This window comes from Trematosphaeria pertusa, assembly GCF_010094035.1.
Source record: "Trematosphaeria pertusa strain CBS 122368 unplaced genomic scaffold BU26scaffold_1, whole genome shotgun sequence".
Classification (NCBI taxonomy): Eukaryota; Fungi; Ascomycota; class Dothideomycetes; order Pleosporales; family Trematosphaeriaceae; genus Trematosphaeria; species Trematosphaeria pertusa.
In genome coordinates, this window is record NW_022987212.1 from 1,077,367 (window position 1) to 1,099,519 (window position 22,153).

The window sequence follows — 22,153 nt, forward strand, 5'->3', positions numbered from 1 at the left end:
TTACCAGCTGTGCTTCGAGATTAACGCCGGCGAAAGTGAGGCGGCTGCTCACGAGGCTGACCAATGCGGCAAGGACGAGTGTTGGAGGACTGCATGGGACACGGCAAAAAGGCAGCCTCCATCAGCGCTCACATTGTGGCTTAGACTTTGAGGCGGAAATGAGAAAACGGTTGCCTTGTTTACCTTGTCGTGTTTCGGTCGGTGAGCGCTTGGTCGAAAGGCTGATCGCAAGCCTTACTGAGAAGGCTGAGACATCGAGAATAAATGGCCAGGCGCAGTATAAGAGTGGAAGGCAAGGATGCTGGAGACATTTGCATGCAAAGGCATTGGCTCTTCCATAGCCGCACTTCTGCATTATAAATCTGTCGACACTCCCGTTAGAGCTCTTGAAGCCTTCCTCTGGCCTCCTCTTATCCTGCAGCAGAGGGTGTGCTTTCCAATTGTTTTCCGGCTTCGAATACCTACTAGCAATGGCAACTGCGAATGTCTGGACTATGTCAGAACCATTGGGTAATGGCCTTGCGGTCATAAACGACTTCGTAGATGATTACCACAGGAACAAGAAAGGGTACTACAAGCGACTCGCAAAGCGCGTGCAGGTCATATGCAGGAACAATACAAGAGATATTCAGGCACTGATTACCTATCGAGCGAAGAAGAAAAAGTCCCTGCGAAAGAAGCTGGAAAACATGAATGAGAAACGGCTGCGGGAGGGCCTGCCTCCTTTTCAAACGCGTCAGGAAATAGAGGAGCAACTGGTTGACCTCGCCGGAGTCCGCATCGCGCTCTATTTCCCACAAGAGAAGCAGAGAGTCCAAGAAGAGATTGGAAATTGGTTCCCATCGGTGGTGTGGAAGAAGAAGCCGGGATATTCCAAGAAAACCGGCGAAGAGGGTCAATACAGGTCCGGTCAAGGCCCACTTGAAGACAGCGACTCATGCAACGCCGACGCATCCACCGGGACAAACGAGAATGGGAGCTACAACCGTGTCTTCGCAGGTTACGTGGCAGATCACTTTCATGTCAAAATCTCCAAAATCCAATCGGAAAGGCCTAAAAAGCTTGAGGAGTGGATGGAACACCATGTCGTCGAGATACAAGTCGTCTCAGTCCTGTTGCATGCCTGGGCCGAGGTAGAGCATGATATCGAATACAAGCAGATTAGAGCCAAAGCAGGCAATGAGGAGAAAGTAATCCTCGACGCGCTAAATGGGAGTATCATGTAAGTATCTGACCCCCTTCACTTTTCTCTTTCCAGTACAGAAGTACAGAAGCCAATGGGTAAACCAACCCTCCTAGGTCAGCTGAGCTACTCCTAAACCAGCTTCACACCATCCACACGAACCGAGTGCAGAGTATGAAGGAGCCATTTCCGGACAAGTTCGCTTTGGCGAGGTGCCTCGATGGGTACATTGGTGGAGTGCTGGACGATTCCGAGAAGAACAACCTCGAACTGAAGATGCTCTTTGGTCTTTTGAAGGCGCTCCAAAAGAATTCCCACCAAGAGCTGCATCGGGTTCTCAAAGAGCTTGGGTTTGAGGAAAACAATAAGCTCACCGACCTCCGTAAGCTCGGGAACGGATTCTCAGACCTCGTGGAGAGTACCGACCCCTTCCTCCTGGCTCGGCATATGCATATCCCATTTTACATCATGAAACGAATCGTATCCCAGATGACGGCCAGAGAAGAACGTGCAGCACGGAGAAGGTACGTGAGCTCAAGAAACTTATACCAGACCCATTCGTTCATTCATCATGCCCTCTTCCTGTACTCTGAATGTCTGCTGACTTGGGACCCGCCGTTCAGAGCCATCCAGGAAGAGCGGAAGGCACAAGAGAGAGCCGGAAGAGGCGGGGAACCTAACACCTCGTACAAATGCCGCGTCCTCCTAAGCTGCTTCGTGTGGATGGGGCAACTATCCCTAGGAGGAAGCCTCGACAGGGTGATGCAGAAGGTCCAGCTCCGGCTCGCCGATGACGAAGAGAGAAACGCATTCGAATGGCCCTTCAGCGCACCTGCAAGATTCAACATTCTAGTCAATGGAGAGGAGACTAGCGAGGAAGACGCAAACGATATGGATGTTATCTGGGACTGGTTCGAAAGACAGGAGGAACATTCGTTGTTCTCCTTTGTCTTCAGGATCTCGAGGCTGGGCGTTGTTGGTTCGTTTCCCGATGACCTTACTCTGCTGAGGAAAGAGGACTATAGTAGACACGAGTCTTCATCGTACTAGACTTTATCTACTTTCGGTTCAGGATTTCGAGATACGCGATTATGAGGAAGGTTTGGTGTCGGTAATTGGCTTCGCTTTGATGTAATGCGCTTTTTGGTAGAACCGGGACGAGACCTTGTCTAATTATCCGGCATCTTCGCGTCGTTTCTATCGAGGAAAGATTTGTGGATCTTGATGTCTCCTATTGTACGGGGCCTGCGATACTGCGATGCGCATACGTGCACTGATGACGCGCGCCACGCGTCACGGTCTTGGCGCTCGCCATCTCTTTTTCGGTGCAGATTACGGTCATCAGGATGAGTTCCGATAGCTGCACGAGTTTTTATGCACTCGCACTCGAGAGTTTCGCCAGCTTACCACAAAGACATTATCATCTCTCACGACGATGGACCCAGCCAGTCGCTCCTCCCCCCGCCGCCGCCGGCGCCCGAACCGAGCACCTGCGATTATACACTGAGTCCAGCGTGACGAGTTGCCCTCAAAGAGCTCCGGACGTCCATCGATCGCAAGCGGAGGGTCATGAACCCAGCAGCCAACCCCGCCGTTCTCGCCAGTGCCGGGCTGAGAGGAATCTCGTGCGGCTCTTTGAAGCAGCCGGCCCTGTCGTACCGCATACGTTTACGCCGTCCACGATCGCCGACCTCACTAAACGACGCTCTTCACGATCGGCAGGATTATAGGGGAAATAATTCGCGGTGGCGGAAATGGAACAGCTTTTTGGTTGTGATCAAAAACTATAGAAGTTATGCAACAGAGATCTCCGCTACAGTGCTAAGGTGACGGCAGCGGCCAGCGACGGAAGTCCAATAATGGTACTCGAAAGGCTCGGTATACTACTCGTCATCTTCCTGCTCCTCCTCCTCCTCCTCTTCTTCCTCCTCGTCATCCATTTCCGAGAGTCCATGAGGCAACTTCGCCTGATTGGCGGCAATCAGCTCTTTGGGGAAATACTTGCGGCATAGTAAGGTCATGTTATCCTTCACCCTAGTGGGCTTGACGTCAGCTTTTTTTCATAGGAAGGTATGAAATTCACGACTCACACGTTGCGTTGATTGCACCCCGGAATCAGAATCGCGGTTCCGAGGTCGAACCTCAGAGAGTAAAGTAAGTTACGATCGTCCCATTCGTCCTCTGGGGAATTCGTTAGCCAATCATCACATAGCATTCAGTCTGCCGTACCAGGTTCCGAAACAGGGAAGTTCCGTTTGTAATTCCTCACGTAGACCCGGTTGCTCAGCCGATGACGAGCCGCTCTCCAGTTACCGATTTCATACTCGTTATGAGCATAGAATGACCCTGCGTCGAAAATGAAGGGTTCTCCGGTATCCATATCCGTGGCCGTGTTCTCGTCCCACAAATCGCCTTGGACCAGACAAGGCTTGATGCTACGTCCTCCGGACTGGAGGGGTTCTAGGAGACGGGGGATGACTTTGTCAATTGTAAGCTGGCAGACGTGGCGAAGCTCTGGCCATACTCCGTGTTTGTCCTCGTCTAGCTTGATCATATGAGCGAGTTGCTTTCGATAGAGCTCGGCCCATGACTCCTCCCATATATCCGTTATCTGCGGCAGTTTGGCATGGCAGGTCGTTATATGGAATCCGAACTTCCCAGTCGGGGATACCGAGCGCTTGTGCATATCCGCAAGCCGCGCAGTAAACTTGACAGGATCTGGCGGCTGTTCACCCACCTCCCGGAATTGTGCCAACAGGAAGTACGTCTCCGGGGATTCTTGCTGGTATCTACCCCATGCGTATGGTTCTGGCGCGAACTCCGGTGAGACGGCGTGGATTGCCTTCAAAGACTCGAATTCGCCTTCGATCATCGTACGGCCTGTTTCTCCGAGTGACATCGACTGTCGCAGGCACGTCAATATCACTTCGGTTCGTAACATGGGCGTAGCAGCAACTGACCTTCAAGAAGTAGCGTCTGTTTCCACCACGGGGCAGCCGGGTGAAGATCTTGGCTGTTTGTCCCCATAACGACATCCCGTAGTTGCGGGCAGAGGTTACCTTCGTACCAGGTACAGGCAACGCTGCGTACAGTGATTTAGCCGCATCGTTCCATGAACCAATGCAAAGTTATCAGCTTTTACCTTTTATGACAGCGTCATCAAGCTGAAATCTGCCTCCAAGGCGAGGCTTCGGAACAGTTTCGGCAGGGGCTTCTTCACCCCCGTGTCGGCCGACATCGACATCGACGATTGGAGCCACCAAGTGAGACATGAGTGTGTTCTAGCGTTCGAGTGCAAGTGGATTTCCATACACGGAACGGGAAGGCTATGTGTAGTAAGTAGAACCCACGCGCCGAAATGCTTTAAATACCATATGCCCCTCACACGAAGATTGCTAGGCCTGTTGAACATATGCGTGGCACCTGCATATGCATCAGAAACTTTGCGGTGTATCGCACCCGTCTTTGGGGTTGTGTTGGCAGTTGGGCAGGCAACCGTTGCCGAGGGGGTAGACTCGCCGCTTTAAGGTGAGATGGCGGTAGTGCAGCCCCTGCCTCACGTAGCACTCAGCTGCTAGGACTTGAGCTAACTCCTCTGCCGCTCGTTCTTCTTCAGCCTTCTCTCTATCGTCTACTCAGCTATCATACCCTAGCTTCGTTCATTCAAGCAAGAGCGCTAAGACATTCTGTGGTTCCATATGCGCTTACGCAACTTGCCGATTCGTGATGGTACGTACCTTGCCCAAGAACTATGCAAGAGAAACCGACTATTTATCACTCTCCAGTTTTCTCGCAAGCGTCGTACCGGGAGTCACAATAACGACGAGCTGACCGAGAAGAGTCCTGCCACACTACCCCCTGAAGAAAGCGAAGGCCAGCCCTACGATGGCCCGTCAGAGCTCCCCATTCAAGCTCATCGCTCTCACTCAGAGCCTTCGACGTATTCTCTCGCATATCGCGATAGTGCCTTTGTTCGTTCGAACTCTACTTCGACGAGTACCCTCTCGAGTGTTGGAGGAAACGCAGGACCGGATCCCTTCGGTCTGCATATCGTCAACGATCCCCCTGATGCTGCGGCAGATATCATATTCGTGCATGGGCTCGGAGGCTCTTCCCGCAAGACCTGGTCCTGGCAACGGAAAGCTGAACACTTCTGGCCGGCATGGTTGCAGAATGAGCGTAGGCTTCCGCCATTACGCGTCTTCACGTTCGGTTACAATGCAAACTTTCTTGGCCAGGATACCCCGCTGAGCATTTTGGACTTCTCAAAAGATCTACTCAACCGCATGAGAGGTTTCTGTGACTCTAGTACAAACACGTATAATTCCATCGGCCAAGTATGATTCACTGCCTTGGGGTTTACACGGACATGGAGCTAATGCTGACGATTCTCAGAAACCGGTGATCTTCATAGCGCACTCGATGGGAGGCCTTGTGGTCAAGCAGGTGAGAGACCCATCTCTTCTCTCTGACAATGATACTGAACAGGACAACTAGGCATACGTCTTGGGCCAAGCTGACCCACACTATTCCGACATGTTATCCAGTGTCTTCGGAATTCTCTTTCTTTCCACTCCTCATCAAGGCTCTATACATGCCGGTGTTCTCAATAGTGTTCTGGCTGCTACTCTTGTGGCATCACAGAAAGCCTACGTCTCCGAACTCATGAACAACTCAACATTCCTTCAATCCCTCAACGAACAATTCCGCGGAGTTTGCGATGGACTACAGCTTGTTTCCGTCTACGAAACGTTACCGACGAAGTTAGGGCCGGTTAAGAGAATGGTAGGTTTGCTAGCTAATGGTGAATCTTTGCTGCCATACTCACAGCACCTAGATTGTCGGCAAGGATTCGGGGATCTTAGGCTACCCGAAAGAGATATCCAGCCCGATGAATTCGGATCATCACACAGTCTGCAAATTCGAAAGTCCATCCGACGATAATTTCAACCTCCTTGTCACGCTGTTAAAACGACTGACCGAAAACCTCGAACCCCAGAGTACGCTATTGCATGATTGTTGTGAAATGCTGCCATACTGACAAAGTGTAGCAACCCGTAGGCCGAGCATAGGCAATGCGAATAGGATCAAGAGATTGGAGGATATGCTGGGCATTTCGGAAGACCCTCTCGACGATCTGGCACAGGTCGTGGGGCAAGGGATGAGTGGTTCTGGATTGTGGCTTCACGACCGGCAAGGGTTCAAGAACTGGATATCGACTTCTCAGACTGGGCCCAAGTTATATTGGCTTAGCGGACTTCCCGGGACAGGAAAGTCTGTTCTCGCAGGCATGACCATTGCCCATCTTCACCGGAGATTCCTTCCTCGCAGCACGCAGCACCACTTCTTCGTCCACGCCCAACCTACGAAGCGAAGCTTATCGTACTGTCTACGCTCTATAGCCTACCAAGCGGCGTTGACAAACGAGGTCTGCTCAAATCAGCTGTTGCGACTGTATGACGAGACTGGAATCGTGTTCGCCAATTCTACATACCAATTCATTTGGGACAAAATCTTCGAAGGTGTTCTTTTCCAACTCGACCTTGGATACACTCTCTACTGGGTGTTCGATGCCATCGACGAGTCCGAGAATCCTGCAGCCTTAGCAAAATTGCTGCTAAGGGTACCAGCATCGAGCCACGTCAAAGTTCTTATTCTCGGTCGACCCAACAAGGACTTCGCCAACCTTACCTCGCCCCGCTCCGACGCGGTGCAACACGACATCATATCGATCACGGACACGCAGACTGACATTGCGGCGTATGTTAGTAACCTTGTCCAAGAATCTCTCCCACTCGACGAGCGAGTTCAGAGAGACGTTATCTCCCAAGTGCTCGGGAAGGCCGAAGGGTCTTTTCTATGGGCAAAGTTAGCTCTCCACACATTGCGAAGTAACTGGCATACCCAGGATGATATTCGTCGAGCGCTTAATGATGTCCCAAAGGACATGGAATCTCTCTATACTAACATGATTCTTTCCATCCGGAATCAGCCCCATAGGCTTCAGCAGATGGCTTTGCGCATATTGACCTGGGCCGCCTGCAGTTTCCGCCCGCTGAAAGTCTCTGAGCTTGAGATGGCTCTTCAACCTGAGTTCCGCGATTTCATCAGTCTAGGTGATACCATAGTCCAGATTTGCGGTCACTTCATTCGTCTGGATAATGGTACACTAACGCTTATCCACGCTACTGCACGACAGTTTCTACTCGAGCACTCCAAAGGAGATGGTCCTCTTGTTCGATTCAGTGATGGCCACGAGCACCTAGCCTCCGTCTGCCTGCGATACCTTTCTCATGAACGGTGGCGTCGCCTTATAACCCGCGCACAGGATGGCAGTGATGGCGCCACCAAAGTCGATAGGCTCCTTCCTCTCTACGAATCGTACCCTTTTCTGAGGTATGCAAAGGACCATTGGGCATACCACTTCAGCCACGCGAAGGTTGACTCCAAAGATCTTATGGGCTGCTCCCGAGTCTTTTTCGACAAATTTGCTCTTTCCTGGATTCAAGCCATAGCATCTTCGAACAGGCTCAGGACTTTGACTCACGCCGCTCAATACATCAAGATCTTTCTCCGACGACGACGTTCCAAAATATCGTCGGAGCCTCTAAGAAGCTTCAGCTCCGAACAACACCTACGCGAAGAGCACATCGTTCTATTCTTGGAAAAATGGGTTGTCGACCTCATCCGCGTCGTCGGAAAGTTCGGTTCGGAATTGGTCAAGTCACCTGTCGCCATCCATCGCCATATCCCCCCGCTCTGTCCCAGGGATTCCATCATTCACGAAACGTATGCCGAATGCGATGATCCGGTAATCTCCGTGGATGGTATTTCGTCCAGTGGATGGGATGACAACCTGGCAAGGCTTAATGTCGGACAAGACCATATTGTCTCGAAAGTACTTGCCACCGGTATGTATTTTATCACACTCATTTCGAGCAACGGGACCATGGTGGTATGGCTGGCAGACACTTTCGAAGAAGTGAGGAAGCTAGCCCACGGGGAATGGGTACTGGAGATGGGGGTAAACAAGAAGGGCAATCTCCTCCTATCGGCTGGACGCTTCACTTTTAGAGTATGGGACATTGCCACCGGCAACCAGTTGTGGTCTATGCCTCAGGACAACCAGGCAAGGACCATGGCGATCAGTTTCGGTCACCTCCCCTCCGAAATTATTGTCGGCTATGACGATTGCTCCGTAGTACACTACGACATGGCGTCTCATCAAGAACTGGGCCGCTTCTTAGCCGAAGAGACGGATGAAGTTGAGCATAGCTGCCCACGGCTCATGGTATTCAGTCCCGATAAGACAAAGCTCGTCATCGCCTACAGGGGTCGCCCGGTCTTCCTTTGGGACTTGCAAAAACCAACCGATCAGCATCCCATCCGTTGTATCAGATCGGAAGACCAGGACAAGTGGGATAAAGAGGATTCTGAGGTCTGGAACGCGCCTGAAGTTGTAAGATGGTTACCCGATGGCTCATCATTGTTCATTCTATACCAAGATGCTACGCTGGTGGACTGGCGATTCATGGAAGATCAGCAATGCGAATACGGACACACAGGCGCCCGTGAGATGGTCATCAGCCCTGATGGCACATTCCTTCTCACTAGTGATCGCGATGGTACCCTTAGCGTCTGGACAATTCCAAAGTTGAATCTGCTGTATCGATTACACTATGAGGAATTCGTCCGAGACCTGGCCTTCAGCCCCGATGGCCAGCGCATATACGACACTAGAGGGTCTCGATGCAATGTGTGGGAGCCCGACGTTCTTGTGCGACCGGACGAGCCCGACAAAGACGAAGGATCCAGTAGCTGCGACGGATCGATCGTGTCCGAACCTGTGATCTCCCAGGATGATAATCAGCGGAGCCAGATTACTTCTCTGGCTTGTGAAGATTCTGATCAGTTCTATTGTTGTGGGAAAGACGATGGATCCGTAACACTTCATAGGATGGACAGCGGTAATAAGTTGAGAAAGATTTGCAGTCATGCAGACTCCGTCGCCGTCGTCACTCTGGGATGGTCGCCTTCGGCAAGATATCTCATATCCGCGGATGACTCCGGCAAGGTCATTGCAAAGCGGCTAAGGATCAAAGAAGACGGCAAATGGGCCATCTATCCAGTGTTCGACTGCCGAATCGACGAGACGGTCAACCAATTTCTCTTCAACGCGGACGAAACACTCGTCTTGATCAGTACAGCATCTGCTGATCGCATATGGAGCCTCAAGTCCAAGAGCCACATCTGTCAAAAGAAATGGCAGTCAAGATCGGGACGCAAATGGGCCGATCACCCATCGGAGAATGGGTACATCTTATGGGTCGACCCCGACCAAGTACATATTCATGCATGGCAAGATCTGAGACGTATTTCTTCCCGTCGGACGTCCATGGTAGAGATACTGCCTGAGGTAGACGAAGGTAACGAAATAGCCCTTCCGCCGGTACTCGCGATGCCTCCCATGTCTTCACTTGAGAGCCAAGAGAGTGTGCAGACTGTTGCGCAGACACTCAACCGCAGATACCTGGTCTGCGAAATTCTTCCCGACACTGGTCAAAACCGGAGTAATTCCACGAAGTCTTTGAGACTGGACCTGGTGTTCACGGCGGACCTGGACATCTACAAACTTAATCCAGTCCGCCGTAAAAATTTGGTCTCTCTCGTGGGTGGCGTGCAACTTCTCCTTGGAACCTACCGCGACAAGATTGTCTTCCTAGACCACCAGAATTGGCTGTGCTCTTGCGAGGTTAGCTGGCCAATAGAGGCAATCAAACGACACTATGTTATTCCCAGGGATTGGCTCAACTCTTCGACTCTCCAGCTTGTGACGCTAAACAAGCATGGCACCTTACTCTGTCCGAGGAATGGGGAGGTTGCACTTGTGCGATACAAGAATCGACTGTAAACTATAGAGGAGTTCATAGAGCAAAGGTGGTTCAATTGCAGGCGTTCTGGGAGTTAGGGCTCAGACGTGCATGTAGAAAATCTTGCTTCGTTGGCTGTGGTTGCAATGAATTTCCGGTGAGATTTTGCGCTGCTGCTTTAACTTTGCTTGAGCGAGGGCCATGTCGGGCGGACCGCTGTGTCGCTAAGGTAATGTACGTGCACGCATTCGTACTTTCAAGGCTGCCAATGGCTATCTCAGATCCCCACGGTCAGATCACCAACCGTCGACCCCACCGGGCCCAACGCCAGAATCAAGCAATACAGTCCACCCCCCTGCTCGGATTGCTAGCGCAGTGTGGCTTTCGGGGCTGGCACGTCCCCCTTTTGGTTTTTGACAAGAGACTCGCTATACCGCGCTAGCAATCCGAAAAGGGGGGGCGGGAGGACTCTATTTAACCCGACACGGAGCACATTGTAGGCCAGTCTATTTTCCTAATCGAACTTCTCGTATGCGCTCAAACATGCCTCTACCGTCATCGTTCCCGCTCAAGAACACTCCCCTCCGAATACTTTCCCGCGGACTGGGTACCTTTCAGGTCGATCCGAAGCAGTATCCCGATGGCTCGGTGAAGGCATCAGTTCTGCACGCCTTGAAAATCGGCTATCGACACCTAGATGCAGCACTAGCTTATGGATGGGGCTCGGTGGAAAGAGATATCGGCGAGGCCATTCGCGAAAGTAACATTCCAAGAGAGGAGCTCTTTGTGGTCACGAAGCTGTAAGCGCGCCTTTTCCTTGCAGGGTATCTTGATGTCCGTTTAATAACCTTCCCTAGGCACAACTGCTTCCACGCTCTAGAGGACGTCCCCGTGGGGATGCACATGAGCCTCCAGAATCTCGGCCTTGATTATGGTGCGTCAAATCTTCGGTCATGCGTCCTTTGTGTCCTGGCTTACTTGGACAGTGGATCTGTACCTCATGCATTGTAAGACCACGCCAGCCTTTTCTGCATGGCCTTGCTAACTGTGCCAAGTCCCATATGCGTACGCCAAGACGGGAGGCTATGGCACACAGCGTACGCCAGACGGGAAGGATGGTCAACCCCCACCCATCGCTTTCACGCATGAGCTTATCATTGCGCAGCCCGTCATCGACGTAGAGCTCTCCAAGGCCTTTGATGTGACTTGGGCAGCCATGGAGAAACTTGTGGACGCAGGGAAGACGAAGCTCATCGGTACGGCTTCTATGCTTCTAGACTATGCTCAAACTTACATGCCGAGCTGATGTAAACAACAGGCGTCTCGAACTTCTCTACTCCGAAATTGAAACGCCTCCTGAAAACGTGCAGGATACACCCCGTTGTCAATCAGGTGGAACTGAATCCTTACTTTCCTCAAAAGGGGCTTGTGGAGTTCTGCCAAGTGCACGAGATCCATGTGACCGCTTATGGTCCCTTGGGCTGCACGCCCGTGCCCTACCTCATCGGGCGCACCGGGCCCGGCCCGTTGCACGATGAGACGGTAAGTCCAGGCCTTGGAGCATATTTGGACGGTTTTTCACATTGGCTAGATCAAATCCATCGCCGAAAAGTACGAGAAAACCCCCGCCCAGATCATTCTCTCGCATATGATCCATTTGGGAGTGTCAGTCATTCCAAAGAGCAATAGTCTACAGCGGATATCGGAGAACTTCGATTGCCTGTTCGAACTGGAGCAGTCAGATTACGATCTGATTGCCAACCTGATGGGGCCGCGCGGAGAAAAGGGCGTGCGTAATTTGGAGACGAAGGAGTATCTTGGATTCGATAACTTCAACGAGGAAGTTGAGGAGCCATGAGGTAAACATTGATAAGGTGCCTGACACAGATCTCGGCTTAGCAACGCAATATGGTAAGGGGATGGGAAGGACGGTGCGGATAGGCCCCCCCAAATGAGGTGGCCCATGTGGACTTTGTCGCGCCAACCTGCATTATGAGCGGTGGAAGTTATGAAACCAATCCCACGGTAACGGAACTCTCCTAACAACTCCCCTCACATGTGAACGTTAGAGAGGCGCTGCTCTTATGGGCTCAACGCATTTGCTTGAAACTTGCTGCCAGTCTGTCGGTCCATGGGTTGGGCAGTATGCGTAACCTGGGAACATCCGGAGGAGTCTAACTAGGTATCTAGCATATCGCAAAAGGGGACTCACTATCCTTCACTCTTCACCGACGAGACACACAATTCCTGCCGTACAACCTAAGCCACAACACAGATCCGGCTTGTCAAACAGAGTTGAGCTGGACTTTGAAGGACGATGGGAAGCACTGCAGATAAGGAATTTGTATCTAATTGGAAACTGAAGGCTTGGCATGTAGGCAAGAGAATGAGACATCGGAGCTGCAGCTAGTGTTCGGTATGAGAGTTCCCGCACGGGAGCCGTGCTCGGGCCAAGCTTGCTCTGATGCCGATGAGGCTCCGATTGTACGCTTCTCATTGGCTGGATAAATACTTGTTGAGAACGAGAATCGCACGGCTCGGATATCAGCGCACCCGCCTGTGCGGGAATGCTGGCTGCAGAAACACCTCGTATATGCAACTGGCCGTCCGGTTGTCTTCACATGTGGAGCAATGGATCAGCTCAGCGTCAGGATGAGGGACATGGACGCAAAAGAAATGTTTCGAGGTCACGAGGTTTTGAGCCGCCCTATGCGCTGTTTCGCAGCCTTGTCGGGGTCAGACCGATCCCCGCCAACCCTCAGGTCATACGCGAGTTGGATTTTTGTAGCGTTGCTCGATAATGGCGGTTTAGAGCTGCTTCTTTATAGCTTCTCACCGGCCTGTTGCATTCTGCTTCGACAATGGCACGAGTGCCTGAGATGAAATGGTGCCCACATGGCAGTCCAGCCTTGCCTACACTAGAGGAATCTACACTGCACAAGGGTGTCGAAACGCGCTTCTCGTTGAAGGGGAAAAACGCGTTGGGTAAGTATACCATGCTACATAGAGATTATGCGAAATATCTGATGTTGTGCGTAGTGACAGGCGGTGCCCGAGGCCTGGGCTTGACAATCGGGCATGGCTTCCTCGAACACGGATTGAGCAAGCTAGCCCTCTTCGATCTAGACGAAGATGTTGGTAGCAAAGCAGCTGCAGACCTTTGCTCCATGTTCCCGCACGCAGGGGTCGATTTCCGAAGAGTCGATGTGACGGATGCGGTAGCTCTCACTGCTGCCGTCGAAGAGATTGCAGAGACATTTAACGGAATCCATGTTTTAGCTACCTTCGCAGGCATCGTGAACTCAGTTAGCGCGACGGAATATACTCCGGAAGGGTTCAGGAAGATCGTCGACGTCAATACCATTGGCACGTTCTTGACAGCTCAGGTAGTGGGAAAGTAGGTGGCTCCCATCACCAAGCATCCGAGCAGAGTGTGATTCAGGACAGAGCTGTACTGACAACTAAATAGACAGATGATCGAGCGCAAAACGGGTGGCTCTATCATTCTGACTGCCTCCATGGCGGGCCACATCGTGAACTACCCTCAAGTCCACGTCGCATACGGCACTTCCAAGGCCGCTGTCCTTCATATGGCAAGATGCCTGGCAGCAGAGTGGGCGATATATGGGATTCGAGTTAATTCGCTCTCCCCAGGATACATGGATACGAGGCTGAATGCCTCCGAGGATTTGGTGGATGTACTGCCTACGTGGTACGAAAGAACGCCTATGGGCCGGATGGGGGACAAAGAGGAGCTAATTGGCCCGGTCGTTATGATGGCGAGCGCAGCAGGAAGCTTCATGACTGGTTCTGACATCAAAGTTGATGGTGAGTTTGCTCGAGATAAGTCTCAGCGTGGTGAAAAGTATTAACATAATTGTAGGCGGCTATACCCTGACTTAGAATAGTCGAAGGCTCAAAAAGAAAGTAGCCGAACCTCAATGTATGGGAGCAATCCAATCCTTTCCGCTCAACCACTCCTTACCGAGAGACTTACGGATGGTCGTGAAGAATGAGACATTCCACAGCCCCAAAGGCAGCCACACCGGACAACGCCCAAAATGCGACACCAATGTAGTGCATATGCAAACCCCATCCGAATAAACGTCCCGCCACTAGTGGCCCAACGGACCTCGCCAGACAGCCAAATGATGCAGCAGCCCCGTTTATCCTAGCCAAGTAGGCTTTAGATGGTGATGTATTCGTGATGCTAGAGACCAGAATGGTTAGGATTGTAGCGTGAAGTCTATGGCAGAACTTACAGAATGGCCGAACATGTATATCCAGTAGAGGACAGGAGCACCTTAACCCACAAGTCAACCATTACCGTAGCGACCGAAACTGGGTAAGGAAGCTGCGCCGTGAAAGGAGTGAAGAGATAGAAGAAGGGATATAGCCATAACACATAGCGGTAGATACGGAGCGCACCGTATGTTCCGACGATCCGAGGTACGAGGAAAAACTGTCCTATAACAGCGATGAGTGCTTGCGAAAGTAGGATGGGCCCTATTTGACGAGTGCTGAGGCCAAACCCATCGTCAAATTGTAAGAAGTTTCGAGCTTTGATGTGTTCAGGTATATGTGAGGTTGTGCGGTTTGGCGAGGCCAGGAATACTGGCATAATGATGTCAGATGCGACTTTGTGAAATGCAAGTAGGGAGACAGAGATGATTTGCAAGATGACCTGAGTAGTATATATCTTGCCTCTCGTCTCTCTCTCCGTAGCCGTCAAAGCATCTTGGTGATCGGCTGCTTCCTGGTCGAGGGGTTCTAAAGCGAATGCGTCCTGAGCATCTCGGCGGTCAAAATTTTGCCTATTGAGGGATTTCAACTCGACAGCGTCTTGCGCATCGTCATCTGTCGGAGATTGAATCGTAAGCTCTGTGGGTGGTAGTGATTCCGGGTCTGTGATATGGCGGTATCCCGATTGTTGATGCCGTAACCCGAGCCACGTGAATAGCTTCCCAAACCGGGCTGCCATTGTGGATGCGACGGAAGCATCCGCTTCCGTTCGGGGCAGAGTTTCTCTGAAGAAGAGGAAGCCAATGACGAATGTGACGACTAGTAAGCAGACAACGACGAGATTCGGGAGAAGATAAGGGTACTCTGCCCAGATAGACGATGCTTTGAAACTCGACGGGTAGTGTTTAACTGGATCCGCGAGAAAACCGCCGATGATGGGACCGACTAGGTTCCTTAATGTCGCGTTAGCGGAGACCACTGCGTGAACCCGGATTCCGTCTCACCCGAGGCCGCGAAGATAGGGGACGACGGAGAATGCGTTAGCTGCCATAGATCAGCCCATTTGACCATGTGGGACCCTTAGCTATCAAGGCGCACCTTGCTGCTCTTTCCTTGTAGCCAGTTCGCCAATGCAGGTTTGCACCACCCCGACATTTGGGTTCAATAGGCCACCAATGGCCCTCGCAGCGATGGCTTGCATGAGGTTTCTAGAGAAACCGAATAGAGCTGCGGAGGCAATCCCACCAATGATGCCGATGAGCAGGGTAGGTTTCCGCCCGATAGTGTCCGCTATGCGCGCCCATAGCATGCCACTCAGGAACTCGCAAAATGTGAAGACCGATATCAGGACGCCAGCGTACAAGGCAACGTCTGTATCGTTGACAGAGTCAAAAGACCCTATCATGAAGTAGACATACGGGAAGATACTGGTCCACGCAAGAGCTTCGGTGAAGCGAAAGAGGCCTGGACGTAGAGTCAGTCGACATGCGGGAAACAGAGTCAAAGCATTAGAAAAGCGGGTTCAAAACTTGCCCAGTATATACAGCTGGATCCGAATATCGGAAATAGACTGGTGCTTTTCCAATCCTGCCATGGCGTATCTGAGGCGTGAAGATATCGATTACACCGTGGGCCGGACACATAAGGAGGTTCGAGCGGGAAGTACGACCTGTTATATACAATCAGGATCTCAGCCCAGTGTGCTGGGCCGGTGCGGGGCGCGTCCCCGAGCCGGACACGCTTTTCTGTGCTTCTGAGGCTGGCGTTGCATATATGTGCACTGATTACTCGTTGACAATTAATTCGCCCGATTGCTGAACATCTACCGTGTTGCTGCGCTGTCGTCTACCAAAGCCGGACGCGGCGCTTTGATCTTTGTTACAGCATCTTGCGGACAGGTAATTCCCGTTTTGCGTTATCTAACAAACCGCTCTGCTGTGATGCTAATCGCCTTATGTAGATGTGGATGTGGATGTGGAAAGGTAAGGGTAAGGGAGAGTGGGATCGTGAAGTCGTGATGATCCGAAGTGCCCTGCCCTATCAGGTGCTAATGACGCGCGCCAGGTCTTGGCACCCGCCATCTGTTTCCGAGTTACTTCGAGACTTGTGCGCCAAACCCCACAATGCCCGTCCACATCATCGCGAAAGGCTTCTCCGAGGGCCTTACTGCTCTTCCTTATGGGTGGACGGTAGCTAAGCTAGCGCCATGCCTGGCAGTGCTGTATCTGCTGAAATGGTACTTCAATGGAGCCACTAACACCTCGGAGCGCAATATGCACTCCAAGGTGGTTATGATGACGGCAAGCCTCAAACGTGCGCATAAGAGGAGCAGAGAGCTAACGTTCGCAATCAGGGAGGCACTTCAGGCATTGGAGCTGAAGTAGCGAAAGGACTCGCATCTCGAGGCGCCCAAATCGTCCTCCTCACGCAGCACTCTCTCACAGACCCCTTCCTCGTAGACTACATAGAGGACCTCCGAACGCAAACAGGCAACGAGTTGATTACCGCCGAGCAAGTCGATCTTACATCTCTACATAGCATACGAGAGTTCGCGACGAAATGGGTCGACAATCTGCCCCCACGGCGTCTGGACATGATCATACTGTGTGCAAATACCCTGACACCGCCTGGTGGGAAGGCGGCCATGACCGAAGATGGCTTAGAGTCTACATGGGGCCTGAATTACATGGCGAACTTCCATTTGCTAAGCATACTGAGTCCGGCGCTGCGAGCACAACCCCCAGACCGCGACGTTCGAATCATCCTCGGGACATGCAGTTCTTACATGGGCGGCAGACTGCCGGACTTCGATGCGCCGGCAAAAGTAGATAAGAAGTCGAAGAAGACTGCGAAGCCCGCCTCCGAGCCCATCGCCTTCACACCCGCCGGCGTCTACGCAACCTCCAAACTCGCCCTCATGACCTTCGCCATCGCTTTCCAGAAGCACCTCTCGTCGTACACCCGTCCCGATAAGAAACCCATGAATGCCCGAGTCATCATCGTTGACCCGGGCTGGACACGCACACCGGGTATGAGGCGCTTTCTCACGTTTGGCAGCTTGTGGGGTCTCGCGCTGTACCTCTTCATGTGGCCCTTATGGTGGCTGGTGCTCAAGAGCTCCGATCAGGGTGCACAAACATTTATGTATGCTGCAATGGAGGCGCAGTATGGGCGGGGCGATGGAGGTTACTTTCTGAAAGAGTGCCGGCAGTTCAAATTTTTGAGGAACGAGATTGAGGATGAGGCGGTGCAGCAAAGGTTGTGGGAAGGAAGCGAGAAGGCTATTCAGGCGCTAGAGAAGGAGGGAGCGAAGAGGAGGGCTATGGAGAAGAAGAGCGAGGGGAAGAAGACGGGGAAAGAGGAGAATGGCGAGGCAAAGCAGAGGAAAGGAAAATGAAGCATGAACGGCGGGATGAACACCCAGGCATACACATGATACAAAGGAGAGCGACCAGCATATAACGGAAACTATGGGACATGATCAGAACGGACCAGCAATTTGAGCGGATAGGCAAGCTAGTGCTTGTTCTGCATTCCGAATGAGAAACAGGGTGTAAGACAGGAAAGAAGAGCTGGACACGGTAATAGGGTGGAGACCATTTCTGTTGAAAGAAGCGTATGTCTTCGCACTCTCTACCTCCGATGATATCCTACATTCTCGGGCTCCTTACGAGTAGGCTACGACTATAACCGCTCTGTGGCAAGGCATTACTCGACGACACAGCTCAATACCGAAACAAACTCGTCGTGTATCTTCGATCCTCTCCCACTTCTCATACTCTTCATGCTCGCCCCACATACGCCGTGTTCTGCTCCCTCGCCTCATCATCCAGCCTCTGCATCTCTCCACCACCACCCCAAGCCTCCTTCTCCTTCAGTAACCTCGCAATATCCGCCGGATGCACCACATTCATAACCAACATCGCGATAAACATGAGCGTGGCGTCGAAGATATACAGAAACACCTCATGACTATACAAATACCCATCAATCCCCTGCGTATACTCAACAACCCGAAAGATAGACCGAATAAGAATAAGAATCGAAGTAACGTAAAGCACATAAAGATGCTTCGTCCATGACACCTCTGCCGGTATCTTGCGAAAGTGTGCGCGCCCCCGGAACTGAAACAGCACGGCGACGAGCACGAAGAAGCCGAAGAACACGATCTGGATCCACAGCCCCAGCAGGATGATCTTGCGCCCAGTGTCGACAACGTCTTTGTCCTTCTTGTTGCTCGTTATCATCCCGCCGCCGACCCCCTGCGCTATGAAACTCAGCACATCGCCCCCGACGAAGATCTTCGTCAGCCACGTGCGCCGCACGAGCGCGTACTTCTCGCTGCTCGTCAGCAGGATCAGCCGCCCCAGCACCATGTATATGCTCGCGGCGAAGAGCGCGGGGGCCAGCAGGATGGTGAGGGTTTGCATGATGAAGGGGCTGCGGACTTGTGGGTCGTTGGAAGATTGGATCCGTCCGATGTAGCCGATTACTTCGAAGAGGCCGCCGATTAGGAAGGGGATCAGGAAGTAGGCGCGGCGGCGGCGGTGGAAGAGCGATTGGTAGATGTGGGCGAGGGTTGTGAGGGCGAAGAGAGTGACGAAGAGGGCGGCGGCGGGGAGGGAGGGGTCGTAGTGGTATTGGACGAATTTCTTGGGTTGGGCGGACATGGCGATGGTGATGGGACGTAGATGCGGGTTGGCGTTGGAGGTGTTCGTCGAGTTTTGAGGAGAGGAGAGGTTTGTTGTTGGTTAGAGTTTGAAACGCAAGGAGAGGTTGAAAGAACGATGGATAGATAGAAGAGTACTCTGATATTAAGAGGAGAGATGGAAGGGTAGTTGGACGCCGCCAGCCGGACGATGCTGGATGTTTGGGGTGTTGTACTGGACTATAAGTCCTCCTCTTTATGCCTCGGAGGCACCGTCCTTCATCTCGCTCTACCGCAGCAAAGCCTTGCTTGCCTACGCAAGACAGCATACTCTTAGCGAAGATATATCCATCGCCCAAGCTCCTGATTGGCCCTTCTCCAGCTGTTCCCCTCCGCACCTCGTACATTAAACCCAAAGCGTCGCTCCAAGCCCCCTATGCTCTTTCTATGCGTCCCTCGTCAGGCGCTCTCAGCCCTGGGCATCTCGAATTCCCAGTAAAAGTCGACCGATTTGGGCCATCCCGCGAGTTGTGGCGCGCAGTGTCCCGGACTCCTGGTCCCACGCTCCCACGATCCAAGAAGTCTCGAAGCGACGGGTGTGGTCGGAGGCTTTTAAGCGCCTAATGGAGACGTTCGACCGTTTTGGGGCATGCCGCGAGAGCCCAGCTGCACTATCCCTCAACTGGACTAAGGCTGGTGCATCTCGCCTAACGGGCCAGTCAGACGGCGCTGTTTACGACATTTTCCTATTGCGGCCGTAGCGCGGGGCTATCCTGGCGTTCTTTCAACGTCAGTCGAGCACCGCCTCAATGGACGAGTGTGCGGTCGAAAATGAGTAACGGTCTTTAAGGGTGTTGGCAGCGTACTGAGGATTTTGTCATTCGATGGATTTTCTCGTCGGTCGTTGCTCTCCTTCCTTCTGCTGCTGCCGTTGAGCTGAGCTGTGCCCCACGCCTGCGGCTCGTCTCGCTCCTTTGACCGCATTCGACTACTCTACGCAGCGGCTCCCTCGAATGCGGTAAGTGGTGCGATGCCGACGGCGACGAGAAAGGCGCATAGTAAGTCGAGATTGGGCTGTGGTCAGTGTAAGAAAAGACGTATCAAGGTAAGCTATCCCTTCTCTTTGATGGGCAGGGTGGAATCCAGGTACTCGGAAAGCTGCACGCGCCCGAGAGCTAGGCAGGAGTGGCTAAGGAGAAGTACCGGCGTATCCTAATTCAATACCATAAGCATAGTGGTATAAGCGGTTTTGCCCAGGGTTTCATGTCCCCGAGGGGTCCCTTGCAGTAGCCTGCTCATCCCACGCGTGCATGCGGCTGAGAAGACGGGTCTCCTTAGGCGAGAGGACAAGCTGACTTCGAGTGCAGTGTGATGGCAAACATCCCATCTGTGCCAACTGCGAGAAGCGAGCGCAAGAGTGCACTTTCCTCGCACTCGTTCCTTCCTCACGACTGTCGCTCACATCCACGCCTTCCGCCTCCAGCCCAACGGCAACAACAACATCGTCTCCCCATTCTCCAGTCACCCCATCACCTCCCTCTTCGACTCACCCCTCGATAGCACCGAAGACACCCTACCAGATCCAGGTTTTTCGACATACTCATGATCCAACCCCGAAAAGAGAAGCCGCGGTAGAACTCGAAGTACTTCCGGTATCCAGCATTCCCGCCTCTATACGGTGCATCGACCTGTGGAAAGACACGAGGGAAACGCTTACGCCTCGCCTGCGGTACCTGTTATACCACTATGAATACGCAACCAGTCTGACGCTAGCCAACGACGACCCGGCTAAGACAGCATGGCAGTCCAGCGTCCCTGAACTTGCATCGCGCCACCAATTCCTCGTTCATCATGTTCTCGCCGTCGCCTCCCTACACCTTGGTCGGCTGCAGGAGGGTACTCCAGAGAAGGGGGCGTCCACTGCCATAGCGGCGGCGCTGATGAACCGAGCTCTATCCCGGTTTCGACCCGAGATCGCAAATGTGAACGCCGATAATGCGGCGGCGCTCTTTGCGAGTGCGACGCTAACAGCCGTGTACTGCTTTCGAACGTCTACCATGGACATCGACGAGATCCGTGCCAGTGTTCCCGCCGACACTGTCATACCTCCTTCAGACGTAGTCGATAGAATGCTACATTGCATCTTGCGAACATTCTGGGGTCTTCGAGGGCCCTGGGCCGTCCTCGCGCCTGGCTGGCACTATGTAATGCGCGGGGAGATGGCTCCTGTCGCGCAGCGCAAATGGTGGCCCAGCCCCAAGGATCGTCTACCGGCCACGCTTCGAGCAATGGAGGAAGACGGCAGACTCAGTGAAATCGAGAATCTGTGGATTCATCCCGACCGTGCATACGAGCCCCACTTCCGACATCTGTCGGACGCTCTGTTATACCTTCGCGAAAGCTTCGCCCTCGTCTCCCAGCTAACGCTGCCAGAGAACGAATTCCCACCCACGACTTCCATCAGCTACTCTGTCGACGATACAACAGTCGGGTATCTGAAGGACCGCGGTGCCATGTTTCTATGGGCGACACTCATATCGCGAGAGTTTCTCCAACTCGTCGAGCAGAAGAACCGCGATGCACTGGTCCTAATAGCGCACTATGCCGTATTGCCAGGCAGGGTGCGCAACGTGTGGTGGCTCGAGGGTCTCGGTGCCGATATGGCTGCTACCGTCGCAATGGCCTTGGGACGCGAGAATTGGCACCTGATTGAGTGGCCTATTAGCGTCCTGGGTATCGACTTGGAGAGCTTGTTTGGAGCAAGGGATGACAGTCTCGTACGGAGACCTGTGCATATGTCATTGGAGATTATGTGAGCAATTTGCTACTCGTAAGAGTTGTCGAGGAATGTATCACGGAAGCGAAATGGATACCGTCGTTCCGAAGGTGTGGTTCCGCACGCCTACTCTCTACGACATGCCAAAGAAGTCGGAGGCAACCCCTCGGCGTCGCGAGATAAGGGCTTGAATATGATCGGGTGCTGTAGTGAATGAAGGACAAGCCGAAGATTTTTAGAATCGGGTGATGCACAGTCCCTTGCCGAACGATTCACATCTTCAGCGTTGCAGCTCGTCGCCGGAACCACGAGACCAGAAACGGAAACCTTTGTCACCGCTGGAGCCCGCCTCGCGGTGAAAGGAGTTGCCCATGGCTCTAGCACGCGACACTGTGCGCCTCTTAAAGGCCTTCGTCGCAGCACCTGACTCTCAA

General features: G+C 52.7%; 10 protein-coding genes across 10 annotated transcripts; 7 read left to right on the forward strand and 3 right to left on the reverse strand.

The window, feature by feature from the left end:
• The first annotated feature begins 322 nt into the window (after positions 1-322).
• On the forward strand, positions 323-1,372 carry BU26DRAFT_512837 (uncharacterized protein). Its single transcript, XM_033827480.1, has one exon. The coding sequence runs from the start codon at positions 471-473 to the stop codon at positions 1,224-1,226; it is 756 nt and encodes a 251-aa protein (XP_033690891.1). The 5' UTR covers positions 323-470; the 3' UTR covers positions 1,227-1,372.
• BU26DRAFT_11011 (uncharacterized protein) lies at positions 1,296-2,381 on the forward strand. The gene has a single exon (XM_033819391.1). It carries the CDS (start codon positions 1,358-1,360, stop codon positions 2,231-2,233), a length of 876 nt encoding a protein of 291 aa, XP_033690892.1. The 5' UTR covers positions 1,296-1,357; the 3' UTR covers positions 2,234-2,381.
• Positions 2,382-3,269: 888 nt separating this feature from the next.
• BU26DRAFT_526518 (uncharacterized protein) lies at positions 3,270-4,455 on the reverse strand (the record flags this gene model as incomplete). Its single annotated transcript, XM_033830708.1, has 4 exons — positions 3,270-3,364; positions 3,413-4,085; positions 4,144-4,265; positions 4,326-4,455. The coding sequence occupies 4 exons, from the start codon at positions 4,453-4,455 to the stop codon at positions 3,270-3,272; spliced, it is 1,020 nt and encodes a 339-aa protein (XP_033690893.1).
• Positions 4,456-4,752: 297 nt separating this feature from the next.
• Positions 4,753-10,511, forward strand: BU26DRAFT_10974 (uncharacterized protein). Its single transcript, XM_033819381.1, has 6 exons — positions 4,753-4,912; positions 4,969-5,520; positions 5,579-5,629; positions 5,681-5,968; positions 6,021-6,183; positions 6,235-10,511. Exons 1-6 carry the CDS (start codon positions 4,910-4,912, stop codon positions 10,092-10,094), a joined length of 4,917 nt encoding a protein of 1,638 aa, XP_033690894.1. The 5' UTR covers positions 4,753-4,909; the 3' UTR covers positions 10,095-10,511.
• On the forward strand, positions 10,340-12,091 carry BU26DRAFT_10962 (aldo/keto reductase). The gene is made up of 6 exons (XM_033819378.1): positions 10,340-10,853; positions 10,911-10,987; positions 11,040-11,060; positions 11,109-11,309; positions 11,372-11,595; positions 11,645-12,091. The coding sequence occupies exons 1-6, from the start codon at positions 10,585-10,587 to the stop codon at positions 11,909-11,911; spliced, it is 1,059 nt and encodes a 352-aa protein (XP_033690895.1). The 5' UTR covers positions 10,340-10,584; the 3' UTR covers positions 11,912-12,091.
• Positions 12,092-12,656: 565 nt separating this feature from the next.
• Positions 12,657-14,027, forward strand: BU26DRAFT_512839 (NAD(P)-binding protein). The gene is made up of 4 exons (XM_033827481.1): positions 12,657-13,038; positions 13,093-13,450; positions 13,523-13,881; positions 13,937-14,027. The coding sequence occupies exons 1-4, from the start codon at positions 12,915-12,917 to the stop codon at positions 13,954-13,956; spliced, it is 861 nt and encodes a 286-aa protein (XP_033690896.1). The 5' UTR covers positions 12,657-12,914; the 3' UTR covers positions 13,957-14,027.
• Positions 13,891-15,949, reverse strand: BU26DRAFT_512840 (MFS general substrate transporter). Its single transcript, XM_033827482.1, has 4 exons — positions 15,394-15,949; positions 15,300-15,339; positions 14,316-15,248; positions 13,891-14,263 (listed from the first exon to the last, which is right to left on the reverse strand). Exons 1-4 carry the CDS (start codon positions 15,698-15,700, stop codon positions 14,047-14,049), a joined length of 1,497 nt encoding a protein of 498 aa, XP_033690897.1. The 5' UTR covers positions 15,701-15,949; the 3' UTR covers positions 13,891-14,046.
• Positions 15,950-16,418: 469 nt separating this feature from the next.
• Positions 16,419-17,692, forward strand: BU26DRAFT_526523 (NAD(P)-binding protein; the record flags this gene model as incomplete). The annotated part of the gene is made up of 2 exons (XM_033830709.1): positions 16,419-16,595; positions 16,649-17,692. 2 exons carry the CDS (start codon positions 16,419-16,421, stop codon positions 17,690-17,692), a joined length of 1,221 nt encoding a protein of 406 aa, XP_033690898.1.
• Positions 17,693-18,077: 385 nt separating this feature from the next.
• Positions 18,078-18,965, reverse strand: BU26DRAFT_557390 (RTA1 like protein; the record flags this gene model as incomplete). Its single annotated transcript, XM_033832451.1, has 1 exon — positions 18,078-18,965. One exon carries the CDS (start codon positions 18,963-18,965, stop codon positions 18,078-18,080), a length of 888 nt encoding a protein of 295 aa, XP_033690899.1.
• A 1,008-nt stretch (positions 18,966-19,973) lies between these two features.
• BU26DRAFT_415465 (uncharacterized protein) lies at positions 19,974-21,759 on the forward strand (the record flags this gene model as incomplete). Its single annotated transcript, XM_033823116.1, has 2 exons — positions 19,974-20,048; positions 20,311-21,759. The coding sequence occupies 2 exons, from the start codon at positions 19,974-19,976 to the stop codon at positions 21,757-21,759; spliced, it is 1,524 nt and encodes a 507-aa protein (XP_033690900.1).
• Between the last annotated feature and the right edge of the window lie 394 nt (positions 21,760-22,153).

Excerpts from the sequence above, each read along its gene's own strand:
- BU26DRAFT_512837 (XM_033827480.1), top strand. The coding sequence starts at position 471 with ATGGCAACTGCGAATGTCTGGACTATGTCAGAACCATTGGGTAATGGC.
- BU26DRAFT_11011 (XM_033819391.1), top strand. The coding sequence starts at position 1,358 with ATGAAGGAGCCATTTCCGGACAAGTTCGCTTTGGCGAGGTGCCTCGAT.
- BU26DRAFT_10974 (XM_033819381.1), top strand. Across the intron at positions 5,630-5,680 it reads GAGGCCTTGTGGTCAAGCAG|GCATACGTCTTGGGCCAAGC; the intron begins GTGAGAGACCCA and ends CAGGACAACTAG. Across the intron at positions 5,969-6,020 it reads TAGGGCCGGTTAAGAGAATG|ATTGTCGGCAAGGATTCGGG; the intron begins GTAGGTTTGCTA and ends CACAGCACCTAG.
- BU26DRAFT_10962 (XM_033819378.1), top strand. The coding sequence starts at position 10,585 with ATGCGCTCAAACATGCCTCTACCGTCATCGTTCCCGCTCAAGAACACT. Across the intron at positions 10,988-11,039 it reads GAATCTCGGCCTTGATTATG|TGGATCTGTACCTCATGCAT; the intron begins GTGCGTCAAATC and ends TTACTTGGACAG. Across the intron at positions 11,310-11,371 it reads AGGGAAGACGAAGCTCATCG|GCGTCTCGAACTTCTCTACT; the intron begins GTACGGCTTCTA and ends TGTAAACAACAG.
- BU26DRAFT_512839 (XM_033827481.1), top strand. The coding sequence starts at position 12,915 with ATGGCACGAGTGCCTGAGATGAAATGGTGCCCACATGGCAGTCCAGCC. Across the intron at positions 13,039-13,092 it reads GAAGGGGAAAAACGCGTTGG|TGACAGGCGGTGCCCGAGGC; the intron begins GTAAGTATACCA and ends TGTTGTGCGTAG. Across the intron at positions 13,451-13,522 it reads ACAGCTCAGGTAGTGGGAAA|ACAGATGATCGAGCGCAAAA; the intron begins GTAGGTGGCTCC and ends ACAACTAAATAG.
- BU26DRAFT_512840 (XM_033827482.1), bottom strand. The coding sequence starts at position 15,700 with ATGATAGGGTCTTTTGACTCTGTCAACGATACAGACGTTGCCTTGTAC. Across the intron at positions 15,340-15,393 it reads TACAAGGAAAGAGCAGCAAG|CTAACGCATTCTCCGTCGTC; the intron begins GTGCGCCTTGAT and ends GATCTATGGCAG. Across the intron at positions 15,249-15,299 it reads CCCTATCTTCGCGGCCTCGG|GAACCTAGTCGGTCCCATCA; the intron begins GTGAGACGGAAT and ends CGCGACATTAAG.